This window comes from Podarcis filfolensis (assembly GCF_964270895.1).
Source record: "Podarcis filfolensis genome assembly, chromosome: Z".
NCBI lineage: Eukaryota > Metazoa > Chordata > Lepidosauria > Squamata > Lacertidae > Podarcis > Podarcis filfolensis.
Genome location: NC_139617.1, coordinates 8,025,804 through 8,053,204, shown reverse-complemented (window position 1 = coordinate 8,053,204; position 27,401 = coordinate 8,025,804). Strand labels below are relative to the sequence as shown.

Below are 27,401 nucleotides of genomic sequence, written 5' to 3'. Positions count from 1 at the left end.
GGAGGAGAAGTTTTCTTGTTTTTAAGAAAACCAATCTACCTGCGCATCTCAGACTATTGCAAGGTTCTCCACAGGCTTGTTTCATCTTTACAGACTGACAACAGCTCTACAGGACAGCTCAGATATTCAGGTGGGCTTTTTGGCAGAGGGCTTCCCCAACGCTACACGGAGGTGAAACCAGTCCAGAATTCTGCTTATGCAGTTTGGTTTCCTGGCATGTTTACAGCCACACGTGGATCTATGGAAGATCTGTTTATTGTGAGGTTGTTAAAAACGACAATGAAAAGCTAAACCTTGTGTCAGTAGCCACAGCACATTCCTGGACTAGGGCAGCACCAATTGCCAAGGCAGAAGCAAGCATGCTAGGAAATGTATGTATAGAGCGGCCTAAGCCTTTAATCGCCTGACAAAAAAAAAAGAGCAAAATAATAGAAACAGACCCAGCGTGGCCTTAATTTCTTTCCAATCCAAAAATAATTCCAAGAAAACTACTTATATGCCAAATAGCATTGAAAAATCAACTTCTGAAAGATTACTGGTTTGCTCAAAATACCCCCCTTTTGTCCATACAAAATACAATGGGGTCCTGTTTGCTTTTTCGTCTTGGGTAACAAAACTGACTTGATATATCTTGCAGTTCTGCACTGAAGAACTCTTAGCCCTTAAATGGTCCACTTTTCCCCCTTTTTGTCACTTAGGTTCAACGTAAGAGTAGCTCCTGCTTTATCACCAGGCAAGATGAGAAAACCCTTTTATCTGCAATGTTCGTGCAAAATGAAAGATAAAGGGCATCTTGCATACGGACAGATGCATGACTGATTCCAGGAAAAGCAGAAATAAACAGAATGAGGTACTGGTGCAAGGAGAAGGGGATCCTTATTTTGAAAGATGAACTGAAATGGAGAGATTACAGGTTAAAAAGAAAGAAAGAAAAAGAACAGGTTAGGTTGAACCTTCACCTGGACACTAGGGTTTGGCCATGTGCTTGAAATGGTTTCCTACAAAGATCAAGGGACAGAAGATTGACTGATGGAAGTGCTGTTCTCTCTTTAACAGAGTCATGTGCACCCCAATCTCCAAGCAGTGAGAGACTCCAGAGATGTCTGAGCCTAACTAGAGTTTCGTTTCCTTGTAATGAAGGTAAATGGAGACTTTAGGATATATAGTTTCATTTACCTTTACAATTTGAGCATGGGAAGCAAGGGCTCACAACACTCCACAGAGCTTGCCGTTAGACTGCGACTCCCCTTATCCCTGACCATTGATCGCACTGCCTGGGGCTGCTGGGAGCCCAACATCTGAAGGACACCACAGTGGCGACCCCTGACCTCTCATATCACTTTCTGTCAACGCATCTCAAAAAGCGATATTGTAGATCCGGAAAAGATATAGGAAAAGGCATCCAAAATGATCAAGGGGGTGTAGCAACTCCTATGAGGAAAGGTTAAAATAGTTAGGGATTTATAGTTTGGGGGGGGGAAATGTCAAGCAGGGGGAAACATGACAGAGGTGTATAAAACCAAGGCTGGTGTTTAGAAAGGGGACAAAGTAAAGTTTGAACCCTAGATCTTGGGTTCATCTGATGAAGCTTAATGGCAATTCAGGAATGAATCCTTCACATATTGCACAGTTAAAACTATCTATTTGTTTCCAAAAGATTTGGTGATGGCCACTATCTTGGACAGCTTTAAATTAATATTGGATAAGGCTATCGGTGACAACCAGCCATGATGTCTGCATTACCTCTGGTATCAGAGACGACATGGCTCTGAATAGCAGCTGCTGGGGATTGTGACTCGGAGAAGGCTGTTGGGTGGTCATGCCCTGCTTGTGGGGTTGCAGATCCTCCAAGGGTCCCTATTTTCCAGGGACGTCCCTGATTTAGAGAAGCCATCCCTGTTTCCAATTTGATCCCGTAACATCCTACTTTTCCTTAAAGGTAAAGGGACCCCTGACCATTAGGTCCAGTCATGGCCGACTCTGGGGTTGCGGCGCTCATCTCGCTTTATTGGCCGAGGAAGCCGGCGTACAGCTTCCAGGTCATGTGGCCAGCATGACTAAGCCGCTTCTGGCGAACCAGAGCAGCGCACGGAAATGCCGTTTACCTTCCTGCCAGAGCGGTACCTATTTATCTACTTGCGCTTTGACGTGCTTTTGAACTGCTAGGTTGGCAGGAGCAGGGACTGAGCAACGGGAGCTAGCTCACCCCATCACAGGGATTCGAACCACCGACCTTCTGATCAGAAAGCCCTAGGCTCTGTGGTTTAACCCACAGCGCCACCCGTGTCCACTTTTCCTTAGGACGTCCCTATTTTCATTGAAGAAATGCTGGAGGGAATGGAGTTATCTGACCCCCTGAGCTGTCTGAAGGCAATCCTGTATAGGGAAGGTTTTTTAAATGTTTTATTATGTTTTTATGTGTGTTGGAAGCTGCCCAGAGTGGCTGGGGCAACCTAGTAAGAAGTGTGGGGTATAAATAGTAAAATTATCATTATAGAATGGGATGTCCCTATTTTAAATGGAGAAATGTTGGAGGATATGGGGTTGTTATAGGCATCTAGTTGGCAACCAAGGGTACAGAGGGGCCAATGAACTGTTCCAGCAGGACTCTTCTTACGTTCCTACTAGAGTCTGGATAGTGGGGACAAGGGATGGGGAAGAAAATTAAAATACTTCTCAATTAAAAGTGGATCAACACCAGTCATCCTTCAAAAATTGCACCTTTCTTAATTTTGCAATGCAGTTCTGCATCCAAGTAATGTGTACAAAAATGGATATACAGTAGGGCAAAATATGCATGTGTATTGTGTGTATTAGTGAAAATAGCAATGTATAAGGGGAATTGCATACAAAAATGAGTTTGTTTTGTGAAATGCACACTGAAATTGCTGGTGAATTTTCATGAGAACTTTACTTTTTATTTAATCACAAATGGATGTGGAAATGCTGGAGAGGTGAACGTGAGACTGGAAAGAAACCAAAGCTGATACCCATCGCTAGTGATGACTTCAGGCCTTGGAGACCATGTCCATAGAAAGGCCTGCTTTCCCCTCATTTCATGTGCACCTTAAGTCAATCAGATATAAACAAGTAAAGCTGCCTTATAGGAGTCAGAGCACTGGCCCATCTAGCCCACTGTTGTTTCCTTGGATCAGCAGGAGCTCGTCAAGGTTTCACCGATAGGCCCTTTCCAGCATTGCTAGCAAAAATGGATCGTGGACATGTGGCCTTCTCCACTCCACAAAATCTCCTGTTGCACTAGGGCTATCTGCTTCTTTGTGCTAGATCTTTTATTTGCTGTTGGATCAAACACTCCATAGCTACCAAGAGCACTCCCTCCCCCAGTTCAGTGTAGTTTGAGGAAACAAGCCATCTGCTTTCCACGTTCAAGCCTCCACTTTTGCTTCATGTACAGTGGTACCTCGGGTTAAGAACTTAATTAGTTCTGGAGGTCTGTTCTTAACCTGAAACTGTTCTTAACCTGAAGCACCACTTTAGCTAATGGGGCCTCCCGCTGCTGCTGTGCCGCTGCATGATTTCTGTTCTCATCCTGAAGCATAGTTCTTAACCTGAGGTACAATTTCTCGGTTAGTGGAGTCTGTAACCTGAAGCGTATGTAACCTGAAGCATATGTAACCCGAGGTACCACTGTATTTCTTAAAGTTACAGATTCATTTCCAGACATTTCTTAAATGATTACAGAGCTGTCATGAGCATGGCTTATTTTTCTGCACCATAAATGATGAACAAATGTGCAATTCATGCATTGGTTGTGTGTCCCCCCCCCGCTCACTGCTGAGACTGTTATTACATTATTTTCAACACATCATTTACCCTTAATATTTTAATAAACCACTTTAAAGGTGAAGCAGAGTAGTTACAATAAATAACTACTGTATTACTGGCAATTATTAATTTTGAGAACGAACGGTGCTGGATCTTCACATTGCAAATATATTCACAGCACAAAGGTAGGCATTGCCTACTCAGAAGGAAGCACTGTTTAGTTCAGCAGGACTTACTCTCAGGTAAGTATGTAAAGGACTACTGCTGCAATGATCAAGAATGTCACTTGGCACTGGGGCTACCAACCAAGTAAAGAATGTTCAGTTTTTTATTGGATAAATGGCAGATAATTAATTCATTAATGTATTTAAAGTAAATATACTTATTATACAAAGCAAACATTGGGTTGGATCCAGAGTCAAGATAAGCAGAGACAGGCAGCACTGAATAATATCCCAGCACTCAGACCTGTTTGGTGACATTGGGAAGTAGATGGGCTGTTTGATATCTGGACCCTTACCTGATGCAACACCAAACCCTGTGATGCTGCAATCAACAAACTGTGGCCATTTAAAACCCATCTCAGCCTATGTGCAATTATTTGCTTCCACATGCTGCATCCCTGTTGTGTGTGGGCACACTACCTACTGATTAAACTGATCTAGCTTTGACACCCTGGTTGATAAAAATGTGACAAGTCTTTTCCGAAAGGACAAAAACTGTCTGACGTCACTCCATGCAGGCTGAGAAAAATTTATCTTCCAAGCTGAGTTTTATGTAGAAGGTGCCAAGTATCCAAAGATTTCATCCATATCTTTTGGACTTGCCCCCCATATCTATCTCTCTATCTGGAATGAAGTTTCCATCATACAATGTATCACAGGCTACTAACTTCTTGCAAACTCCTATTTAAAAACAGAAACTGAATAGGATGATTTAATGAAGGTGATAAGCTTGCTCATAACAGCTAGGTTGCAAGTAGGGCAAAACAGGAAATCTCCAGAACCCCCTATTATTACAGAATAGCTAAGGAAAACCTGGGAAGCTGTCATATTACCCCAAACTCACTTATAATTCAAGTTCCAAGCAAAACACACAAAACTCCAAGATAATAATTTCATTGACTAATAGTCTTTAAATATAAACTATTGGAATGATAAAATTCATAATATGCAACCGCATGTCTTTTTTTAAAAAAAAATCAAAACAAAAACTTGTCTCTTAAGAGCCACTGAGTTAAAAATCTACATGAGAGTTGAACTGATAAAGATAATTGCTGCATCTGTCTTATTCGTTGCTTTGTCTTTATTTTAATATGCTGCTTGTTTGCACTGCTTATTCATCTTCATTAATGCTTCTATTTTTAACAAAAAAACCCACCTCCCATTCTTCCTGTACATTCTGAGTTATTGAAAATATTTTAAAGAATGTTTTTAAAAGAGAAGGCCACAAAGACAGAAACCTTCAACTTTCTCAGCTGCTGGACTGAACTTCACTACCCAAGTCAGAGACGGCCAAATTTTGCAAACCAGGGGCTGCATTGGGCCACATGCCATATGTAGGTGGGGCCAGAGGCAGAAGTGGGCAGAGCAATGCATGCAAATTTTAATTTTGCACAGGAAGTTTATACACACACACACACACACACACACACACACACACCCTGCATCCAGGCAAGCAAGACTCATTATCAGAATCTAACTACACCTTCCAGCCAGGTCAAAACATTTATGGAGGATCCAAAGCAGGACCAGTCATGGGGGTGGTCTGGGGAGATTTCTGAGGACCAGAAAAGGAAGATTAAAGGGCTGCACTTGAAATTCCCCACCCCTGATCAAAGTAAATGCAACAGTAGGATTCAACAGGGCATTTCCCTCTTTTTATGTGTTTTTTTATTACACATGTACCTCACCTTTCCTCCAAAGGAGTTCAAGGCAGCATTCATAGTTTCACAATGATAATATGTCAGGGTAAGATAAAATGGCTATCCAGATATCCCCAATGAGCTTTGCCACTGACTGGGGACTGGAACCGGAGTGTCCCAAATCCTAGTTCAACAATTTAACCCAGTGGTAACCAACTACAGCCCTTCAGCAGTTGGGACTGCCATCACCTCTGACTTCAGTGGCCGTATTGGATGAGACTGATGTGAGTCCTGCAATGTCCGCAGGACACCACCATACTGGTAGCTCTAACCACCATATTTTAACCTCCATGTCCTACTGGCTCAGGTGAGTGAGTGGTAAAGGGAACCAGTGGAACAAGTGTCATTCGTAAGCATTTTGTAACAAGCATTTTGGTACAGAAAGGCAAGATGAAAAGATAATCTAAGTAAATGGACAAACAGTGTCCCAAGCTATGAAAACAATGCAACTGTCCAACACAAAAAACTCCCTTCCACTAACTCCTCATTTTGGGGAAAATAAATAAATTCCCATATGGGAAACTTAGCATGTTCTCTCTGCATTACAATACAGTGGTGCCTCGCAAGACGAAATTAATTCGTTCCGCGAGTCTTTTCGTCTTGCGATGTTTTTCGTCTTGCGAAGCATGGTCCGTCGCAACTGCGCCTCTTCAAGCGGCTTTAAGAAAAAAGCGAAGCAAGCCCATAGGGAAAATCGTCTAGCGAAGCAACGCAAAAACCGAAAAACCCTTTCGTCTTGTGCGTTTTTCGTTTTGCGAGGCATTCGTATTGCGGGGCACCACTGTAATGGCTTCTGTTCATTATTACACTATGTGCTAGTTTGAAAAGAGGTGGCCTTCCACGGGTACAAGAGACTACCTGACCAACAGAAATAGCTTTTAATCCATTTTGGATTAAACATTGCCTCAAAGGTTTTTACGCAAGAGGCAGAGTCAACCCCTCATCCCAACTTCAAATTTCTTGCTAATTATGACATTCAAAACACAAGAGGGTGTTTCTGCTGAAGATAAATGGATTTCAGAATCCCTCTCAGCATTCACGATAAATCAGAAAATGACTATTAATAAACAGCTGTGTTGGAGTGGAGAGGAAATGACAGATTTTACAAAGATCTGCTCCCATCGCTTGCCTGATGTTATCAGTGTCATGTATAAGGCTGACATCTTAAATCTTTGCCATCAGAATCCTGGAAGTCAAAAGGCTCGGCTCTTTAAAACCAAATTCACAATGTCTGCTGCTCTGAATGACAGTAAAAGAAATAGTGTAAATCTATCTGATTGATGACCTTGCCTTCTAGCCAGTTTCCCTTCACCCTGCCATTGCTGTCAACCATTGCCATAGCAAGTCCCCAGTTGGCGGGGGGGGGGGGGGAGCAGGCTGCCTGCTGAAAATCCGCAGATTGGGCATTGCATAGTTAGATGTTATGGCTGCTTATGTCCCACAGAATGAGAGTCATACAAAAAAAAGCTTTTTTGTGTGCTTCCAGGAACTCACTCATGCTTAATTTTATTTCTGTTTTGATCTGGCCTCTTGTGATAAAATGAACTAAATCTGATCTCTTTTTAATTGTTGCTGAGAACAGGAAGTTTCACAAGGCTTCTGTCCCAACCTCCTAAAATGCATTTATATCCCACCTTTATTCCAAGGATATCAAGGCGCTGTAAATTTTTTACCCTCACAGGTAAAGGTAAAAAGGTAAAGGACCCCTGGACGGTTAAGTCCAGTCAAAGGCGACTATCGGGTACAGCGCTCATCTCACTTTCAGGCCGAGGGAGCCAGTGTTTGTTCACAGGCAGCTTTCCGGGTCATGTAGCCAGCAGGACTAAACCGCTTCTGGTGCAACGGAACACCGTGACGGAAACCAGAGCACACAGAAACGCCGTTTACCTTCCTGCCAGAGTGGTACCTATTTATCTACTTGCACTGGCTGCTTTCGAACTGCTAGATGGGCAGGAGCTGGGGCAGAGCAACGGGAGATAGGGGGATTCAAACTGCTGACCTTCTGATCAGCAAGCCCAAGAGGCTCAGTGGTTTAGACCACAGCACCACCCGTGTTCTCTTTTCTCACAACCACCTTGTGAAGTAGCTTAGGCTAAGAGGCGGTAACAGGCCCAAAGTCACCCAATGAGCTTCATACCTAAGCGGGAACTTGAACCCTGGTTTCTCAGGTCAATGTTTAACACTCTAAGCGCTACACCATGGTAGTAAAACTCTCTGAAGTGTCAGCTGCCCCAACTCCACACAGGTGTCAGCCAATTCTGTCAAGTGGTGGGTGGTTATCAGGAAACTCACAACATGGTGATGGGTCTTTATGGGGAAAGTAGGTATGGGGCTGCATGCCTGCAATTTTTTTAATTTTTTTTAATGGGTCAACAAGCTCTGTGCTTACCGAAAAATGGTCTACACACAGCAGCAACCAGTTTTCACCTTCTTTTCACAGTAAGCTACTCAAAAGTTAGGTCTCCATAAACACTCACCTCTCCCTAGCCTGGCAAGCAAGATGGGCATCTCACAGTCAAAGGACATATTCCACCCAGGGAAAAGCACAAGATGTGGGTGCAGAGCAGACTTGGTAGGTCTGGCTTAAAGAGTGGGGTCAGCCTAGGGAGAGTCCCAAGGGCCAAATAGATATCACAACTGGCCCTTGGGCCTTAGGTTCCCCAAACCTACTCTACACTTATAGCAGAATCACACTAAGTTGGGATACAACCCTTTGGCCCCCCCTGGATGCTGTTAGACAACTCCCAACTTGAAGTTCAACAACACCTGGAGGGCCACAGACTGTGGGAGGGACTAACCTTGGCCTATTTATTTATCTAGGAAAGTGACCCACAAACAAAAAGGCCTAGCCATGTTGCTTTGTTTCATTTTTTTGCTTCCTGGTTGGGTGGTTGGTAGGCAACCCTTACTTTGCACAGATATTTTTATTTCCATTTTTATAGCTGTTTTCTTGGTTTATTGTAGCCTGCTGTCAAGAAGTATTTGCAAAAGAGCACAGTGCGTGACTCATCTAAATCCTCCGTATGACTCATTTGTATGGGATAGAGCTCCTGAGGAGTTTTAACATAAAAGAAAGAAAAGGAAGGAGGGAGGGAAGAAAGAAAACACTAGCTCTATGGGATAACAACTTGTTCCTATGGCAGGCATAATTACCAGGGCCATATAAGATTAAAGTGGAAACTCAATGGGCTTTTTCAGCATGTTGCTGCACCATGACCATGTTGACAAATTCTGAATACGAAGTTGGCTGCACTCCTCACGACAAAGCTCCCTCCCTCCCTCCCTCTTATGGACTCCAGCAGCTCTCTATCAGGAGTCAAAACCATGTGAAAACAGTTAGTTACTTGGAGTAAAAGATGTCAACCAAGTTAGCCCTGTTCCTTGCTTTGTGCAGTTCTATCCCAAGAATATTCATTTAGATGCAAGGCAACCACTTACCCCAAAGAGCACACAGCCTTGTGTAAAATGTCCATATGCTATTTTATGGGGATCATTGCAGACTGAGAAATGTTTACCATCATGAGCATCTTTGCTATGGTGGGGATGGCTGGGACCAGGCGACCTTTCCGCCTGCTCAGTCTGCTGCCCAGGAACTAACTACCAATGGGCAACTTTGGTGGAGGCTGTTTGGTTACGATAAATGTGACACTGCTCCATCAACGCTCCTTCAACATATTTGCACCAGCAAGAGTGACAGAGAGATCATCTTTTTCTAACCATCCCAGGGTCAATGACAGTCACATTTACTAGTGCCAGCATCTACGCCTTAATTTTGAGGCCCAGACTGTTGAATTTGTGTGCTTATCTCCATGAAAACTTGCCTGAGTAAGTTGGATAAAAAGTACTGGATAAAAAAGTACTGGATAAAAAGTAGGGTGGGGGTGGTTTGGAGACCACTAGGTGGAAGCTCACCCCCCATGACATCATCAGGAGATTGAGAAAGGACAACTGAAACTGAGTTTCCAAATGTTTGCCAACACCTTAATAATAATAATAATAATAATAATAATAATAATAATAATTTATTTTACTTGAATCCAGCCCGAATCTGACTGGAGGTGAAGCAGTGTTGACACACCATTTGCAAATAAAGTTTTGTTTGTTGATTTTATTTATTTCTCACCCACCCCACTTATTCATTCTGGCTTATTAATTTGTTGGTCTGGTGGTTTTTATAATTCTAAATTCATCGCAGGTCTCCCTCCAGTATCCCTCCCCCTTTTTTTACTATGCGATATGCAAGGAAATACAGTAAATACACCAACAACCTGAAAGCTGCTTAGCGAAATGATTTTTAATATACTAGGCAGTGTGAGAATGTGAAAAAAGAATCCATAATGACAACAAAGATTAGCCATTTGCTCTCTAACCTTATTTACAGAAGCAATCAGAGGTATTCAGGTCGAGTTAATGACCCTGTCTCCAATTAATTCAATTGTCTACACACAACATTGATGCAGCAGCTGTATCAGGGACAATTGCAAAGGGAATACACACAACTCCATTAAAAGTGACAGTAATAATGCATTTATTACCAAGGAAAAAAGCACACTATTGTATCATAAATTCAGGATGTTAAATTATACCCCATGCTTTAACAGAAATTCAATTAGTGAAATAATAATAACTATAGCAAAGACTAGGGAGCGCGAGAGCAAAAGGAGGGAAGCTGGCTGTGCCTAAATTCCTCAGATTAAAAATTTGGCTGCTTAGTTACCAGCAGTTGGCTGGTTCTGCAGTTTCTCTGGTGCGAAGTCGTTCTTTTGAATCAGTGCCAGACACCCCCCTCGTTTTATGAACAAGTTGCAAAATGAAATCTGAAGCTTTTGAATCCAATTATGAAAGGCGCACTGGAATCTATCATTGGTTTAAAAAGTGCCTTTTTTTCCTGCTGCTGTGTTCAGATTTGTATAGTAATTGAGGTAAGCACAGGTGCTGTTCATTATGGGCCATTGTGCACCATCTGAATTCTGGGAATGGCAGAATTAAGGCTGTTTAAAACTCTGTGTGAATAACAAACAAGCATGATTTGGAGGTTGTTTGTACAAGCCTGGACACAGCTCATCTGGGGCTCCTAAGACACCTGCTCACCCTTTTCGCAACCAAAACACTCTCATTGACATTCTGGCTATTTTTCCCAAGGATAATTTTGCAGGAACCCTACATTTCCTCCCTCCCCTCAGGCTGTTATCGATGGCAGAACTACTGACAAAAGAAAAACAAGGATATGACAATTATCCAATGTAACGGGGAATGTTGAAAGCTTTAAAGCCACATTTTTGCTTGAGAGGATTGAGCCGCAGGCTGCCTTACGAGTGAAGTAAGAAATTGCTTCTCACTCAGGTTGTTATTTCCATCTGGGAATCTGTTCTGGATGAGGACTATTGTGCAAAGGAGCTAACAACTGCTCCCCCCACCACCTTCCCTGACCTTCACGTCTACACTGCATGTACACAGAACTAAACCCCACTTACAGTACTGTATATCGCCAGGGATATTTGAATCTGTATCGCCAGGGATATTAGGCAAAGGGATGAAGTTCAGTGGCAGAGCATCTGCCTTGTACACAGAAAGTGCCAGGTTCAGGCTTCAATGGCGCCTCCAAGTAGGGCTGTGAGACTCCAGCCTGAAACCTTTGAGAGTCACTGCCATTCTGCATTATCTGTACAGAACTAGGTGGACCAATGGTCTGACTCTCTATAAGCCAGATTCCTTCATTCATTCCTATGTTGTGTAAGCATCTGGAGAAAATGCTACCTGTGGACCAGTTCCAGTGATCTGACAGATTTCACAAAGATCAACAGATTTCTTCTCTTCACAAAGTGGTCCACATGTATAAAAATGACCACCAAAACACAAGCGCATGTTAAAAACTTTTTTAAAAAAAGCCACCTAGGAATCAATAATCTTATAAAAACATTTTAGAAAGCCAGCCAGCAAAATCAAGACACACCAGACACACCTAAACATGCTATAGATTAAACAGCAATTATATTTTTGTAGCCCATAGCCATAGCCAAATAACACAACTCACAATTTTTTGTGTGGCAGACCCAGTGGAAGCCTGTTGGATCAGACTAAGGATTCACTCTCCACAACAACCAGCTTCTGATGATGGTCAGTCAGGGGCCTCCTAGAGGCCCACTAGCAGAGCTTGAAAGCAGCAACCTTTCACCACTGCTTCACTCTAGCAACTGCTGAGATACAATCCACACCATCCATTTAAAGCATATGACTCCCTCCAAAGAATTCTGGGAATTGCATCTCAATCTGGGATCACACCTGCTATTCATATCAGAGGAACTGAATGAGAGGTGGTGTTTCACCTGCAGTGGCAATATATCTCAGGCTGGACCTGGTTTCAGGAGTCAGAGGGGAAGGCCTGTTGCTTGTGGGCTTCAAGGAGGAATCTGACTGGCCATTGTCAGATGTAGGTTGCTGAGCAAAGGTCCACTTTAACAAAAATAACAACTCCCAGATGGTTTTTGTGTGTGACAGTCACCATGTGCTTTAAATATGTGGTGTGGACTTCCAGCTTTCCTGCTGTGGGAAATGGCTGCCTCCCACACGAACGGACCCCAGCCGTGCCAGTAATTCGGGGCTGATATGGGGGTAATTAGCCCTGGTAGACTCCCCAGGGTGGGGGAGGACTGTCTCACAGACCTGTGGATCGTCCGTGATCTGTCGGCTTGCATCAAGGTGAGAGCGGCGGGGGGACTGGGTCTAAGAGCAAGGTACAGCTGGCACTCTCCAGAGCCACTCCTACACGCAGGGGCACTTGTTTCTTAAAAATTAATAAGATTCGGCGTAAAACAGGTGTATTCTGGACTGAAGGAAAAAAAGGAAACAATCTGCGGAACTGCACAGTCGCTGGTGTTTAAGTTTGGACTTCAAAGAGATTCTCATCATTGGTGTTTTGATTTACGGAGGCAATTGGTACGTACTTTATATCTACATTTCCTTTTAATTATTCAGCTGTGCAGTTTTAATTGGACTTGACAAAAGGTAAAGGAGCAGCTAAGATGGCGTTTGCTAGCTCTGACGCAGGACAAAAAAAGAGCAAATTCCTCCCTTTTTTGAGGGAGTGGGAAACATTTGTTGGCTGATTCTACAACAATCTGAGACAATAATTTGGGAAATATCCCACAATATACAGTGCATCTGTTTGCATGCTTTTCTTCATTATGGATGAGAGCGCGCAAAGCGGGTGTCTAGCAGCCTCCCTCCAGGGCCCGGAGGGCAGGGTTTGAGTGATCCCCGGGAAAGCTGATCAATCGCCAAATGATTTATATCTTCATTGCTACATATATTCAAACTGTACTCAGCAGATCAAAGGCTGTTTAACATGATGAGAACAGATGAACCAGGGACGAAGAATTTTGAGAGTTTAAGAAAATACGAGAACAAGAAAAAGGCAGAAAACATAATTGTGTGAGATGATTCCTGCAGAGGTCCAGAATATGGGAAGTCCGTTTGAAATTTAATAATTAATAATTCGGATTGTAATCCGCCCCCCTTGACTCTTGGGTTGGGGTATGGTATTGTTTAGGGGGTTTTGTTGGGTGGGGGATATATTTTTTTTGTATCTGTATTTTAGATCTTATTATGATTTATGTGGAAATTGTTCAGTTTGGTCATGTATTTTATTTTATTTTGATGTTTTATTCATTATGTATGGCTACTTATGTTGTAATTACGTATTTTTTCATGTTGTAAGCTCCCATGAGCATGGCCTGAACTATGAAGTGCCATACAAATAAAATGAGATGCTTACATATGTATGTGCTTCTGAGTTGGCAAGATGTTGTATCCAACTAGGGCCATGTTTGCACCATATATTTAAAGCACTATGACACCACTTTAAACAGCAGTGGTTTTCCCCAAAGGATTCTGGGAGCCAGAGTTTGTAAAGGAATTGAGAATTGTTAGGTGTTGTTATGCGTACTCTGAGCAGAACCTAGGTGTCCTTCACACTGCTCCCATCCACATCCTTCTTGGGAAAAAGGAATATTTCAACTCAGAATTTTCTGCTGGAACTTTACTTTAAGGGCAACATGATTTTGTACAAAGCTATGTGTCTAACTAGGGATGCGGGTGGCATTGAGGGTTAAACCACAGAGCCTAGGACTTGCCAATCAGAATGTCGTGGTTCGAATCCCCGCGACGGGGTGAGCTCCCGTTGCTCGGTCCCTGCTCCTGCCAACCTAGCAGTTTGAAAGCACGTCATGTGCAAGTAGATAAATAGGAACTGCTCTGGCGGGAAGGTAAAGGGTGTTTCCGTGTGTTGCTCTGGTTTGCCAGAAGCGGCTTAGTCATGCTGGCCACATGACCCAGAAGCTGTACGCCGGCTCCCTCGGCCAATAAAGCGAGATGAGCGCCGCAACCCCAGAGTTGGCCACGACTGGACCTAATGGTCAGGGGTCCCTTTACTTTTATGTATCTAACTGTGTTGTCCATACAGCTCTGATAGTATCTCTGTCCAGCAGCAACAGATGGCCAGATGCACTTTTCCAATGCCAGAACTGAAGACGCCTATAGAAATTGAAGGCGTTTATGGAAACCAACCCTTTGGGATTCCACTGGAAGGAAAGACCACTGGACCCAGCTCAAACAATAAACTACCAAAGCTTAACATTCCTCAAGCTAGTGAAGTAAGTCTTCTTTATTTGTTCAGTTGTTTGCTTATCTATTTTGCCTCCAGGGTTTCAGTCCACTACACTTCCTCAGTTTCCTGTTAAACTGTTGCTCTCTTAGGCCACATTTACACCAAACATTTAAGGCAGCTGAGAGTTGTTAAGGGACCCAAATTTCTCTCCCAGACCTACAGTTCACAGAGTGGTTTAATAATCAATCCCTCTGCACAGGAAACTCTGAGAATTGTAGCCCTGGGAGGGGAATGGGTTTTTTTCCTAATAGCACTCAGCACTCTTAATAAACTACAGCTCCCAGAAGCCTTTTAGGGAAGCCATATTTCTTTAAAGTGGTGTCACAGTGCTTTAAATGTATGGTGTGAATGTGGTCTAAGCTTTACTCAGAGTCGACCCACTGAAATTAATCAACCTTGTCCACACTTCCACTCAGTGCTATTTTTCTGGAAAAAGTGGTACTGGAACTCATCATGAATGCCTTCCTTGTTTTCTTAGAATGGCAATGGTGCCCTTCTGAGAGATGCTGGAACTGAGTTCTGGTGAGTTCTGGCTGAAAAAAGAAGAAGCACTGCTCCTGCTTGTCCTGTGCCTCAAAAGAATGGGTCTGTGTAGTTTTCTGTTTGCTGTCCACTGAATTGGAGCAAACATCAAATCAGCAGAAAAGCCGATTGACTTTTGCTCTAATTACCCATCGCATTCCCCCAGAGAAACTTGGCAAGTGGAAGTCTAGATACAACCCATGGTTAGGACTGTAATTCAGTGGTAATCGACATGTCTTATGGAAGTGAGTTTCAGAAGTTAACTTTGCTAGAAGGGCAATACTTGTACAACATGCTGAACAGGTTGAATACTGAAAGACATATGTGACTCTTTCTCTCTATTTCTGATATACAGAGCTAAGCATCAGTATTTATGCAGCCAAATGCATTATTCATTTACAAGAGGGAGGTACAGGTAGGCTTTTGTGAGCCCCCAAGGTTTGAAGAGTTAATTATATATATATATATTTTGCCAACCAGTTTCTGGGCCCAATTCAAAGTGCTGGCTTTGACCCACAGAGCCTTGAAATGGCTCAGGACTGCAATACCTCGGGACCACCTCTCCCCATGTGAACTGACCTGGACACTGCAGTCATCATCTGAGACCCTTCTTCACATGCCTCCTCCATGAGAGGTCTATAAGGTGGAAACATAAGAATGGGCCTTTTCTGTGGTAGCTCCCTGCTTGTGGAATGCTTTCCCCTGGGAAGCTCACCTAGCACCTCTGTTACATATCTTTAGACACCAGGCAAAAACAGTCCTCTTCTCACAGGCATTTGGACAATTAAAGGTTCTATGGCCTTTTAAACTCTCTCTCTCTCTCTCTCTCTCTCTCTCTCTCTCTCTCTCTCTCTGTGTGTGTGGTGGGGTATTGTTTTTGTTTGTTACTATGCTGTGTATTTTTGTGTTTTTTATACTGCAAACTGCCCTGAGATCCTTGGATGTAGGACGGTATATAAACTTAATATAACAAATTCAATACAAACTAACGGGGAAACCATAGCCTTCGGGTTTAATAGCAATTGATAGCCTTTTTCTCCAATATACTACGTTCTAATAAAGAAGCATATTGAACAATGGAACGCCTAATTATTAAGAGCACTTCTATACAAGTGGAAAACGGAAAGTTACCCAACATGACAACCGCTAATAAAGCCGATGAAAACGGAAATCGGTCAGAGTTAAGTTCCTCTATGTCTCATGCATTAAATAAGACTAACGTTGTTTGACAGGGCTCTGTGGAAGGTACATTGGACTCTCTCTTCCTCCACATCATTATCACAGTCAGAAAAAGGTAAAACACTGCAGGAATATAAATAAATTGAAAAGGCTCAGAAGACAATATTCTACTGTGGGCCTCATTTGCACTTTAAAAAAGATGCCCTACAGACCTTATGTACTTTTAAGATTCATCTGAAAGATACATGAAGAAGTCTTCCAGTCAAAAAATGTACATATTTAATGGAATTAGATCTCTAGGCTAGAAAAATGTCAGAAGAAAAGGAGAAATATTAAAGTGAATGCAGGGCACACCTTTCTAGTGCTTTCTTGCTTTGATAAATATCTTTTGGGATGTCATTTGCTAGAAAGTCATGATTTAATGAAACACCCCCTCCCCCCGCACACAGTATATAACACAATCGGCTTATCTCCAGAGCAAGTTGATGTTTTCATATTTGGTATTGGTCTTATTTTGCCAACATGAGCCCCTGAAATTTCGCCTTGTATGCGGCAACCTCCCTATCCCAAATAAAAACATAATGATTCATGGAAGAAGGTATGTGAATAGTGGAAATATTTTTATTGGGGAGGGGGGAATGGGAGATCTGCTGCTTTGTTTCCCAATGAATTTCCACCACTCATTTCCAGACTCCAGCTTTACAGTAGTTTGCAGAAGACTTGGGGTCCCATACAGGGGTGGCAGAATCTGCTATTTTTGGTTTCTTACAGGTTCTCATGTATCTAGTCTTAAGTTTGGTTCTTCACATTTCCACATCAATTTGCTTAAAAAAGAAATGAAAATCCAAAATCATTTTAGTGTGAACTTCTCATAATACATATAATTGTAGAGATATGCTTACAAAGTGATTTTCTCTTATATAATGCATTTCTGTATGCTATTTTCAGTAATATATGCATTTTATGGATGATTTACCCCAGTATATATGTTTTTGTACATGTTACTTGGCTGCAAAACTGCACTGCAAAATTTGGAGCAGTGTGAACTTCAAAAGGATACCTATGTTTTGGCTCATGTATTGTTTTGGAAAGTGTAAAATTAGGTGATTCTGCCTTTCGATGCAAACTGAATCAAATTTCTCCTTCTTCCCTGCTCCTAAACCCAGAGCTCATTGCTGGGTGTGTAGTTCCAGTCACAAAGCCATGTTTTATATCTGTGAATCAGAAACTGAGGTGCCCACTTGCAACTTGCTTCCCTCAGCTTATTCTGCAGCATCCATGGAACTGGAGGGGAAAATAGTAAAGGAAAAAGGAAGGTGAATCTGCACAGCAATTCTCCCAAGTGGGTCACAGTGCATTAGCTCTCTGCTTCCTGCATCCATAACACATTGTGGCAGTGTCGCTCCTGTGGCGTGACTACATTGACGCTGCAGAAGGATACCGCCACATCAAGTCTGCAGCCTCGCTGCTATGCTGCGACCTTAAAAGGAGCCCACAATATCAGGTCTCCTAATGGCATTAAAGCCAGCGGTATTACTTTTCATCTGCCCAGAGTCAATTGATTGAGTGTAACATTGCCAGAATTTCATTTCCTAGATCTTTAATAAAGCAACACGGTTCTTTGAAGAGAAATAGGAGCAGAAGAGAAACCAGAAACTTTTTTTTTATTGCCTACATTAAGAAAGAAAGGAAGGAAGGAAAGAAAGAGAAAGGAAGAAAGGAGACTGACTTCATATTAGCCCCAAATCAACCATTTATCCCAAAGCCGCTATGCAAAGGAGTCCCAGATGCAAACATTGGCAAGATCTAACCAACCCTAATGGGGGCATGATATACTATGGAGAAGCAGATGTTCAAATTTCAGCGGCGATAAGTAAACAAAGCTTCCATGTATTGGGTCAGTATTGTTCCCTCTATTTCCAGTTCAAGTCTTTACAGGCTTGTGGGGGCAAAGCCAAAATTGCCCCACTCATGCACTACAGGGCTTTAGTGATGTGGCGTAGTGCCCCTTCCCTGCTTAGAACCCAGAACTTGAGCCAGCTCTTACCTGGTTGGAATCCCTATCACTGTGTCTAAGAGAGAGGTGAATGGAAGCAAACATGTAGTTTGCTTAGAAGTAAGTCCCACTAAGGAGGATGGGGATAGTTACTTGGCTCCACCTAAGATAGGTACTCTTCCCTCTGCCCAATCAGTCCCCAAGGGCACCAGCCTCTACTGTACCAACAGACTCATGATAATAACCCTGGGGGAGAGGACTCAAATTCCTGACTGCTGGGGATCAGGAAATGGAATACTAGGGAAGGGAGAGGGGATTGGACTGCAGTGGCTGGAATCTTGAGCAGAAGCCCTGCACATCACTTTGTTGCAGGACCCCACATGTATCTCTGAATAGCTGTTCATAGGGCAATGTCCTGATTAGGAGTGCCCAAGTCACATCTCACATTGTACACTTAGTGCACATTTAACAAACATTTAAAGCGTATGGCTTCCTCCAAAGATTCCTGGGGAATGTAGTTAGCCCCATAGCAGAACAACAATTCCCAGTTTCCTTAACAAACTGTGGTTCCCATAATTCTTTGGGGAAGGCCATGTGCCACTCTAGGTTCCTTTGGAGGGAATGGCAGAATATAAATTTAATAACAGGTGTGTTTTAAATGCATCCATACCACCCCCCGCAAGTGTCCTGGAAAAACTGGGGCATGCTGGCCATGATTTCATGCTGAGATCTAGCCCTGAAAAAAACTTTTTCAGAGGTGTGTTTTGGAGTCCTGTGAGATCATGGTCCCCGCAAAACCATGTTGTTGGGCTTAGTGATCCCACGTGAGTCACATGACTCATGCGGAGAGCATGGACAGGAAGATGTGCATCCTGGTTTTGGGACTCGGCATGTTGGAGGATATGTGTATGGCGTGGATGTGACCCTTGAGGCATTTGGCTGGTCAGTTTTAGGTTAGAGCAGGCATAGGCAAACTCGGCCTTCCAGATATTTTTGGGACTACAACTCCCATCATCCCTGACCACTGGTCCTGTTAGCTAGGGATGATGGGAGTTGTAGTCCCAAAACATCGGGAGGGCCGAGTTTGCCTATGCCTGGGTTAGACAGATCGTGTTGTGAACACCTGTAACACCTCTGAGAGCTGTAACACCTCTGAGAGCTGATCTATGCATTCAGAATAGTCAGGAGGAGGAGTTTATTTCAAGGCATATTATGGGCTGGCAAGCAGGAGAAAAGGCTGGCACCTTTCTTCCAGAAGTACAAGCTTTATAAGTAGAGGAAGCTTTTTCATGGGGGAAGATTTGAACTTTGGACTGGAGGCAATCTGGGTTCAAATCCCTATTCAGTCATTAAGTTCCGTGGGTATACTTGGGCCAGTCACTCACTACCTCCCAGGGCTGTTGTGAGAATTAATTGGGATGACTCCATTTACACTGTCCTGAAATGCTTGGAGGCAGTAGAGAAATGCCATGAATGAGAAAATAAAACGCAGACTTGAATCCTCTTTCATAAAAATAGGTTAGCAAGTGGCACTAAATGTTCCCTAAGCAGTCTTTGGATTATTGCTAACTCACGTTATTGCCAAGACACCTTTCTGTTTGGTAATAAATGACCTTGCAAAGTACTAATTGTTTTGGAGGTACTTTTATTGACTTCCAATAGCTAGCATTTCTTCTGCTACTCTGACGATAGCTATCACCTGCTAGTTGAGGAATGCAAGATGGCAGAAGTTCCTACCTTTAACAAGTTTTAAATCCCAGCAGAATTGTCGGCAACAGCCATAACCACAAATTGGTTTGCAATTTTCGTCTCTCTCTTTCGCTCTCCCTTTGAGGCAAGTCCTGTATGGTTACGTGATGAACCTTGCTTCAAACAAACTGCTTCTGACTTTTATGATCCTTTTGTGATCTAAATGGCTATCTCGTAAGTTATTCCATTGTAGCTGCTCCCCCTCCCCTCCCCAATTGCTCTTGCCGTGAAATAGAATTCTGAAGATTTCTGGGGACCATTTCACAGCCTTACTGTATTGATTTGCTAAACCTGATGAGAGCTTTCTACTTAATATACAGTCAGCTATAGGAACAGAGGCAAACACTTAGGCTTTTTCTTTTTTAAAAAAGTCAGATCTAGTATTTTCCAGAAGCTAGGATGTCAGAGAATTGCAACAAAAACAGAAATGGGAGTAGAAATTGCCATTGTTCACTTATTCATCCCATATCCAGAATGGAAATCAATCCAGCGAATATGACTGGTATTTGCTGTTCTTTTCTTTTTAGTCTGCAAACTGTAATTGATTATGTGGGACACCCGCCTTTGCGTTGTGTTTCCTTTGCACTGAATTGAATGAGGTGTAATAACTAAACAACAATGCAACACATATAATTGACGTAATTTCTTAAGTTATGCAATTTTGCTGTGCTGGACAGTGAGACAAATGTAGTTTTTTTGGTGGAAGACAAACTGTAGCAGAATGAAAACCTTGCTGCTTGAAGGCACTTAAGTATATTTACAAATTTATTTATTTGTTGCATCTTTAATCCACCTTTTGTGGTAAATGATCCTCCCGAGATGGTTTGCAAAGAGTCACTGACACAGTATAGCAACCCCCATCTACGCAGGGGTTACATTCCAAGCCATTGTCCACATCAGTGAAATGGCCTGACAACACTCCATTCCGCACGTTTTCCCCAAAATACCGAACATGTGTAAATGGGGGGGGGGAGTTGCCTGTATGGTAATATAGCAAGTTACTAAACAACAGAAATGGCAAAGCAACAATGTTTAAGAAAAGTAAATAGCGGTGTGCATAGGGACACCCTGATAAAAATAGCAGCAGGGGATAAAACAGAGATTAAAACACAACACCATACAAACCATCCAGATTGCAACTGGGCATCCCTAAGGCAATCAGGAAAGGGGTGGGCATTCTCCTGGAGGATTTTCCAAAGAAGAGGTTCATTCCTGGCACCTGTAAGTCTCATACTGTGCACCAGAAAGCAGAAATGCTCAGATGCTAGCCGTAATGTTACCGTATTGTTACTTGAAGGCTAGGATTGCGTTATTCCAGAGACCCCTGAAAATCCAATAGTCCAATCTCCTCTTTCCCATCAAAATGCTTAAAATTTAAGTAGATCAAACCAGCTGCATAATAATAATAATAATAATAATAATAATAATAATAATAACAACAACAATAATAATTCCTCTATATTAATCTCCATTATCCCAATGCAGGGTTTGAGTTTGAGACTCACAAATGGCCCACTGCATTCATAACAATGGCAGTTCTGCATCCATCCATGCAAAGACAAGTGTGAAATTGTCCCCCTTCCCTCCTGATTGTCTGACAGCCATGCCTCTCCTCTCTAATCCCGACAAAATGCCAAGATAATCTCTTTTAGCTGTTGATTTGATAACGTCACTTCACCTCCACTCATCCCTATTTCAGCGACTCCAGAGTTCAAGCTCTGTGTCACTGCAGCGACACTGTGGGAGTCTTTCACCCTGGACTTGTGTTGTTCAAGCTCCTCTTAAGAAGGGCAATTTTATTCCTCCAGATCTGTACAAATACCCCCCCCCTCTATGGGCACTCTCCAAGTCCGTACTCTGAACTTTTAAACACACAAGTCCTTAATGGAACAGAAACTGCCACAAAACACTGTTAGTTATCAATATCTGAGCAAGTATCTCATTAGGCCATGTTGAATGCACATAACAACCTATGTGTCTGTCTGTCTATCCCTGTAGTGATTTCTTATTAAAGTTTGCAAACACCAGTGCTAAAACAAAATGTTAAAAAGAGGAGGTTAACACTCCACTCTCAATCCACAGGCAGATGTTAGCAATGCATTCTATGTATGATGCATATTGTGGTAGCCCCATCTCGCAGCAGTCTCAACTTGGGATCTTCCATCACAGCTGCTATTTGCATCAGAGGGAGAGAAAACATCTCCAATGAGAGACAATGGGAGCTTTCTCCCCCTGCCCTTTCCACTTGTGCAGCCATGGATAGGAGATTGGAAGTGTCAACTTCCATTTTAGAATTTCATCTAAATCTTAAACTGTGGCTAATCTTAATAAGCCAGCTTATATAAACCATGGATGGGTTTGTTTTCGTGAACCATTGTTAAGATTAACCCACCATTTGTCCTAGCTTGGATAGCACGGCAAACTGTCGTCAATCTGAAATGTAACAACAAGCTTTTGAACTTTTCCCTCTTGTATTTATTTATACACATAAATGTGTATAAATTTGACTCAACTGCTTGTTTTTTTGTTTTGTTTTAATTTAGGGGCATAGTAAATGCTCAGAATTAGTGGAGTTAAGCACTACTTCAGATGATAGTCCACCCATTTTCAAAATCCTCCCTCAGCTGTTTTTCCTCATTGTGAGAGAAAAGTTATACGAGGATGTAATGCTGCTTCAATTTGAAGATGGGCTGCAGTTCAGTGGGACAGTCTGCTCTGTGTTTGATTCCACATTTGACCCCCAGCACCTCAACATAGGGCTGGAAATGTCCTCATCTAAAATCCTGGAGAGCCACTGCCTGTCAGTGTAGACAATATGAAGTTAGATGGCCTGATTCCATAAAAAGCAGCTGCCTATGTTCCACTTCAATATTATGGGCCAAGTGGGATCGTTCATCTTAGTTTATTCGTTCATTAATGAAGACTTCTTGCCAGTTTAAAATTGACAATGTGGTCCCCACACCATGCAAGGTTCCCCACGCCTAGTTTAGGCAAATAGAGTAGTGGGAGATGGGGCCATCCAAAACATACCAGGTCTTGTTTTTCTGTGGCTATTCTGGATCAACATGAGGCACACAATGAAGCTACTTTTTAATGCTGGTATCAGTATCAAAAGCCTGGAAACTCTTTAAAAGCTGCCGGACCATCTGTGTCTTTAAGCAGCTGCCAGATTCCAGACTGTGGTTCCTTCCCTTCTAATTCCACGTTTTCACGATAGATTAATGAACGCCTTTCTTCCAGAATAAATAAATGTGCTACGCCATCTCTCCATTCCCTCCAAGTCCATTCCTTAAGATTTCCACCTTACGAATGAACACATTAATTCAGGAATGAGTTCAGCGGTGATCCAATTTGATGGAGAAGGACTGCCTGGATATGCCAATTTTCTCCTCTGTACTAAAAGCCCTCGAAATTTTTTTTTCTTAAGTGAGAGAATTCTAAAGTGCAAACAGCCTATATAAATCTTAAAAGCTTAAAGGGCTTTTCTTGCACCTTCCTTGATTTATACATAACCTGCATGGAGAAATGTATGTTGATATTTTATCCACCCCAGTCATTCGTCACAGTGTGTATTCATCTGCTTATTTCCTTTGAGAGTCGCTTTAGGTGCATATTTAGATTTTTCACCTTGCTAATTTATGCCATCTGACGTTTAAATTACAGGCTTTGGAAGAGAGCTGAAGAAGCAAATGTTTACATAGTGCTTGTGGCGCAAATGCCAAATGTAAGTAGCCAGGTTTTTGCCACTTCCTCCTGCGTGTTAATCTGGACACTTTGGAATTATGCAGACACAATGCAATACTGATAAGAAGCAGGAAGGTGGAAATACAAATATTTAGAGCTCTATTTAGCTGCTATCACCTCTATTTGTGTAGGGAGGAGTGCAGGCAACTATGCTAGTCCTGCACCCCATGTCCCCACTAGGGTATTAGAGAACACTCCTCTGAAAATAACAAATTGAATATGCCCCTCCTCTTTTACATTCAGGTGGCGCTGTGGGTTAAACCACAGAGCTTAAGACTTCCAGATCAGAAGGTCGGCGGTTCGAATCCCCGCGACGGGGTGAGCTCCCGTTGCTCGGTCCCTGCTCCTGCCAACCTAGCAGTTCGAAAGCACGTCAAAGTGCAAGTAGATAAATAGGTACCGCTCCGGCGGGAAGGTAAACGGCATTTCCGTGCGCTGCTCTGGTTTGCCAGAAGCAGCTTAGTTTGACCTGGAAGCTGTACGCCGGCTCCCTCGGCCAGTAAAGCGAGATGAGCGCTGCAACCCCAGAGTCGGCCATGACTGGACCTAATGGTCAGGGGTCCCTTTACCTTTTTACCTTTGCTTGGAATAAATGGGATGGACTTGGAGCCACCAACTTGTGCCCAAGATTGAGGGGGATGGATCATGTGTGTGACACACAATGTCACATTTCAGGAGAAGTCAGGGTACAGAGCTGAACGTATTGGCTGGGAGCTCCTCCTCTCTCATGCTCAGCAGACTTCCAGGGCAGGAGGAGGAGGAGGAGCTGGCTACTGAAGCCATGCTTGGCTTCACACTTGGCCTCCTCCACCCCCTGATGGTAGGGAACAATGGGGGAGCCCTGCTCTCCAAGCAAATTATTACTGGGGCGGGGGGAGCTCGGTCATCCAGAGTTGGCCCCCCTGGATGGAATAATGTAATGACAACATAATTACAGTGGTACCTTGGTACTCGAACGGCTTGGCTCCCAAACAAATTGACTCCCAAGTGCCACAAACCCGGAAGTGAATGTTCTGGTTTGTGAACTTTTTCAGAAACTGAACATCCGACACAACTTCTTCTTGAGTGCAGGAAGCTCCTGCAGTCAATCGGAAGCCGAGCCTTGGTTTTCTAACCATTTCGGGAGTCAAACGGATTCCCCGAACAGATTAAGTTCGAGAACCAAGGTACCACTGTACATAATTTATGTAATGGATTACATAAGCTATGCAAGTTACATAATTTTGGTAGAGGGCAAACTGCAGTGAAATGGAAACATGATGCATTCTTACATCCTAGTTCCCTCACTCCCAGTGACTCTACCCTTGACCTTTCTACACTGAGTTAGCAGGTATGAAGAAGGCTTCCAAGCATGCCTAAATAACCACAGATTCCTCAATGCAAACAGTCTCTTCTCCATCTACAACACCCAAGGAAGGTGTTGAGGGTTGCCACATAAGAACATGCTCTCTCCGTGGTGCTTCCACACCCACAGAATGCTGTCCCCAGGAAGATGTGCCTGGTGTCATCCTCATCAGTCTTCAGGTGCCAGACTAAAACCTTTTTCTTTACACTGGTCTTTGGGCCTGGTACTTTGCATGTTTACTCAAAGGTAAAGTTTGCACACATTTTAATATGTGAGATTTGTTTTATAGTAAATTTTAACTGCTGATTCATTTATATTTTGAACTTTTTAAGGCTGACTTGTTTTGAACTTTTTTATATATTTTATGGAAACTGCTTACAGGTTTTACAGTTACAATTTTGTTAAGTAATTAAAAAGTAAGCTCTGTCTGCCTTCAATGGGCTTCACTCGTAGCTAGCTATGAGTAGGATTGAACCTTATTCTTTCTATGTGGGGAACTTTAAGCTCTCCAGATTGTGTGGTACTACAACTCCCATCATCCCCTAGCAGGTGGGAGTTTCCAGTTCAGTAACATTTGCAGGGCCAAAGGTTCCTACTATGGCCATAGATCAAAACAAATGTATGTGCTGTATATGTGTTTAGGTAGATAGATAGAAAGAAATGAAGGCAGAATCTCACAGAAATAACATTTCTTTTTTTAAAAAAAAAGCATACAAAAAAAAGTTAGAGCTTGCCAATGACACTTAATCCAAGATTTCACACTGGAAAGTATTTTGACTTCTTTGAGCCAACACGTTTATAGTTGCTGCAATGAAATTTTAATTTTGTGCTCTAATGAACACAAATCGATCCATATTCCATGTTGGCAAAACTTATGATGGCTGCATAATTGAAAGAACTCTGTTGCATTAAAAAAAAGAAAAAGAAGCAGCAGCCCCACAAAATTGTAGCCAACTGCCGAAACATTAACGTGCAGGATGGACAGCCAATGCAGAAAGCGGAGGCAGCAGCTACGCTTGGTTAAGAGGAGGCTTTGAATGATCTCATGTACAAGTTTGCCATTATTCTTTCCACCAGTTTTGGTAATTGCAGGACTACAGATAGCTGGTGGTTGGGAAGAGTTCATCAACTTAATTAAAAAAAACACAACTATGTTGAAAATAACATTCTTGTTGCTACAGTTTTCTTAAGAGAGAAGGACAGTTTTTTTTATTTCTGGTCTACTTTCTCATAAGATTAATTGTATATAGTAGGGATCCCTCTATCAAGCCCCTAAGACTCTCCCTAGACAATACATGCTAGCCCCTGGTCACATTCTCACTGGCTCTGCTCTGCTTTGCATGCAGAAGGTCCAAGGTTCAATCCCTGGCATCTTTGGGTAGTGCTGGGAGAGACCCCTGCCTAAAACCTTGGGGAGACAACACTGAGCTAGATGAACCAATGTATAAGGCAATTCTTTGTGTGGGTCTGTGAAGGTATAGACAACATAGCGCTCTCCAAGTGATTCTGGCTACGGCTGATAAGAGTCTAACAGCATCTGCAGGGCACCACATTACCGAACTGTGGTCTACTATAGATACTCAACCATTAGCACAGGAGCAGCTTGGGCAACACAAATATCAAGACTGTTTTATCTATGGACACAATGCCCTCCTAGAAACCCTTATTGAAATAGGATGATGAAGCGCCTCCTATCACAATGTAGCTGCTAAAACTACATCTTCCACTGCTTTTTATTTTTAAGCTATGAACCAAGTGCCTGGAATACAGCTGCTATTTATTGATTTAAAAGCATTTGCATACCACTTAAGGTTTCAAAACTCTGAGCAGTGCACAGATTTGAAAACAAACATTATATTAACAACCCAAAACTAGTAAAACAGCAATATGAAAATGCACAGAGACATATGAAAGCAGATAAAACAGAAATCTTGAGGTTTTAAACTCATAAAACACGGTCCTATCTTATGGGTCAGGGAAGGTCTGGGCAGAAAAATTAGCTCTTCACAAGATGTCTGTAGCAATGGATGTTTGCTGCTTTCCATATGGCATTCCTCAGAATGGGGGCAACAGCAAAAAATGCCAATTGTTGGATCAATGCCCTATGATATTCTGTTGAGTGCAGTGCAAAGAGTAGATGACCTAAGTGACCTCTCTTTTCTATAAGGGACAGCAGGTCTTTCAGGGAAGCTGTCCCCAAGTTGTTCAAGACTTTATACGTTAACAACAAGGCTTTGGACACAGCCGAAATCCGTACAGAAACATGACGAACTGGACTTCAAGACTGGAAAGCTGAGAAATGGAGAGAAACTAAAGTTGACATTTTTATCCAACCCAACTTCAGCATGGGAAAGACAAGGTGGGGCTGAAACATGCAAGGAACTTGGGGATATAGGTAGGATGCATGACTCTGTGGCCTTAACGCGGATATATATTTCCTGCTTGGACATAACAGATGAACAGGATCTTTCCCTTCCTTTTTGTTTTTTAT

General features: G+C 42.6%; 2 protein-coding genes across 14 annotated transcripts in view; one reads left to right on the top strand and one right to left on the bottom strand.

The window, feature by feature from the left end:
• The window catches only part of AFF2 (ALF transcription elongation factor 2), a 386,246-nt gene that overhangs the window by 37,973 nt on the left and 320,872 nt on the right, over positions 1–27,401 (bottom strand). The gene's annotated exons all lie outside the window — the stretch shown is intronic.
• LOC310754116 (AF4/FMR2 family member 2-like) overlaps positions 1–27,401 on the top strand; it is a 37,598-nt gene that overhangs the window by 4,032 nt on the left and 6,165 nt on the right. The window contains exons 2-4 of one of the 2 annotated variants that reach the window (XM_083595683.1): positions 14,197–14,361; positions 16,130–16,191; positions 23,485–23,545. In XM_083595683.1, coding sequence (XP_083451809.1) covers positions 14,203–14,361; positions 16,130–16,191; positions 23,485–23,545 — 282 coding nt within the window. In that variant the 5' untranslated portion in view covers positions 14,197–14,202. Of the gene's footprint in view, positions 1–14,193; positions 14,362–16,129; positions 16,192–23,484; positions 23,546–27,401 lie in introns of both variants that reach the window. The other variant, XM_083595682.1, reaches the window with a different exon arrangement.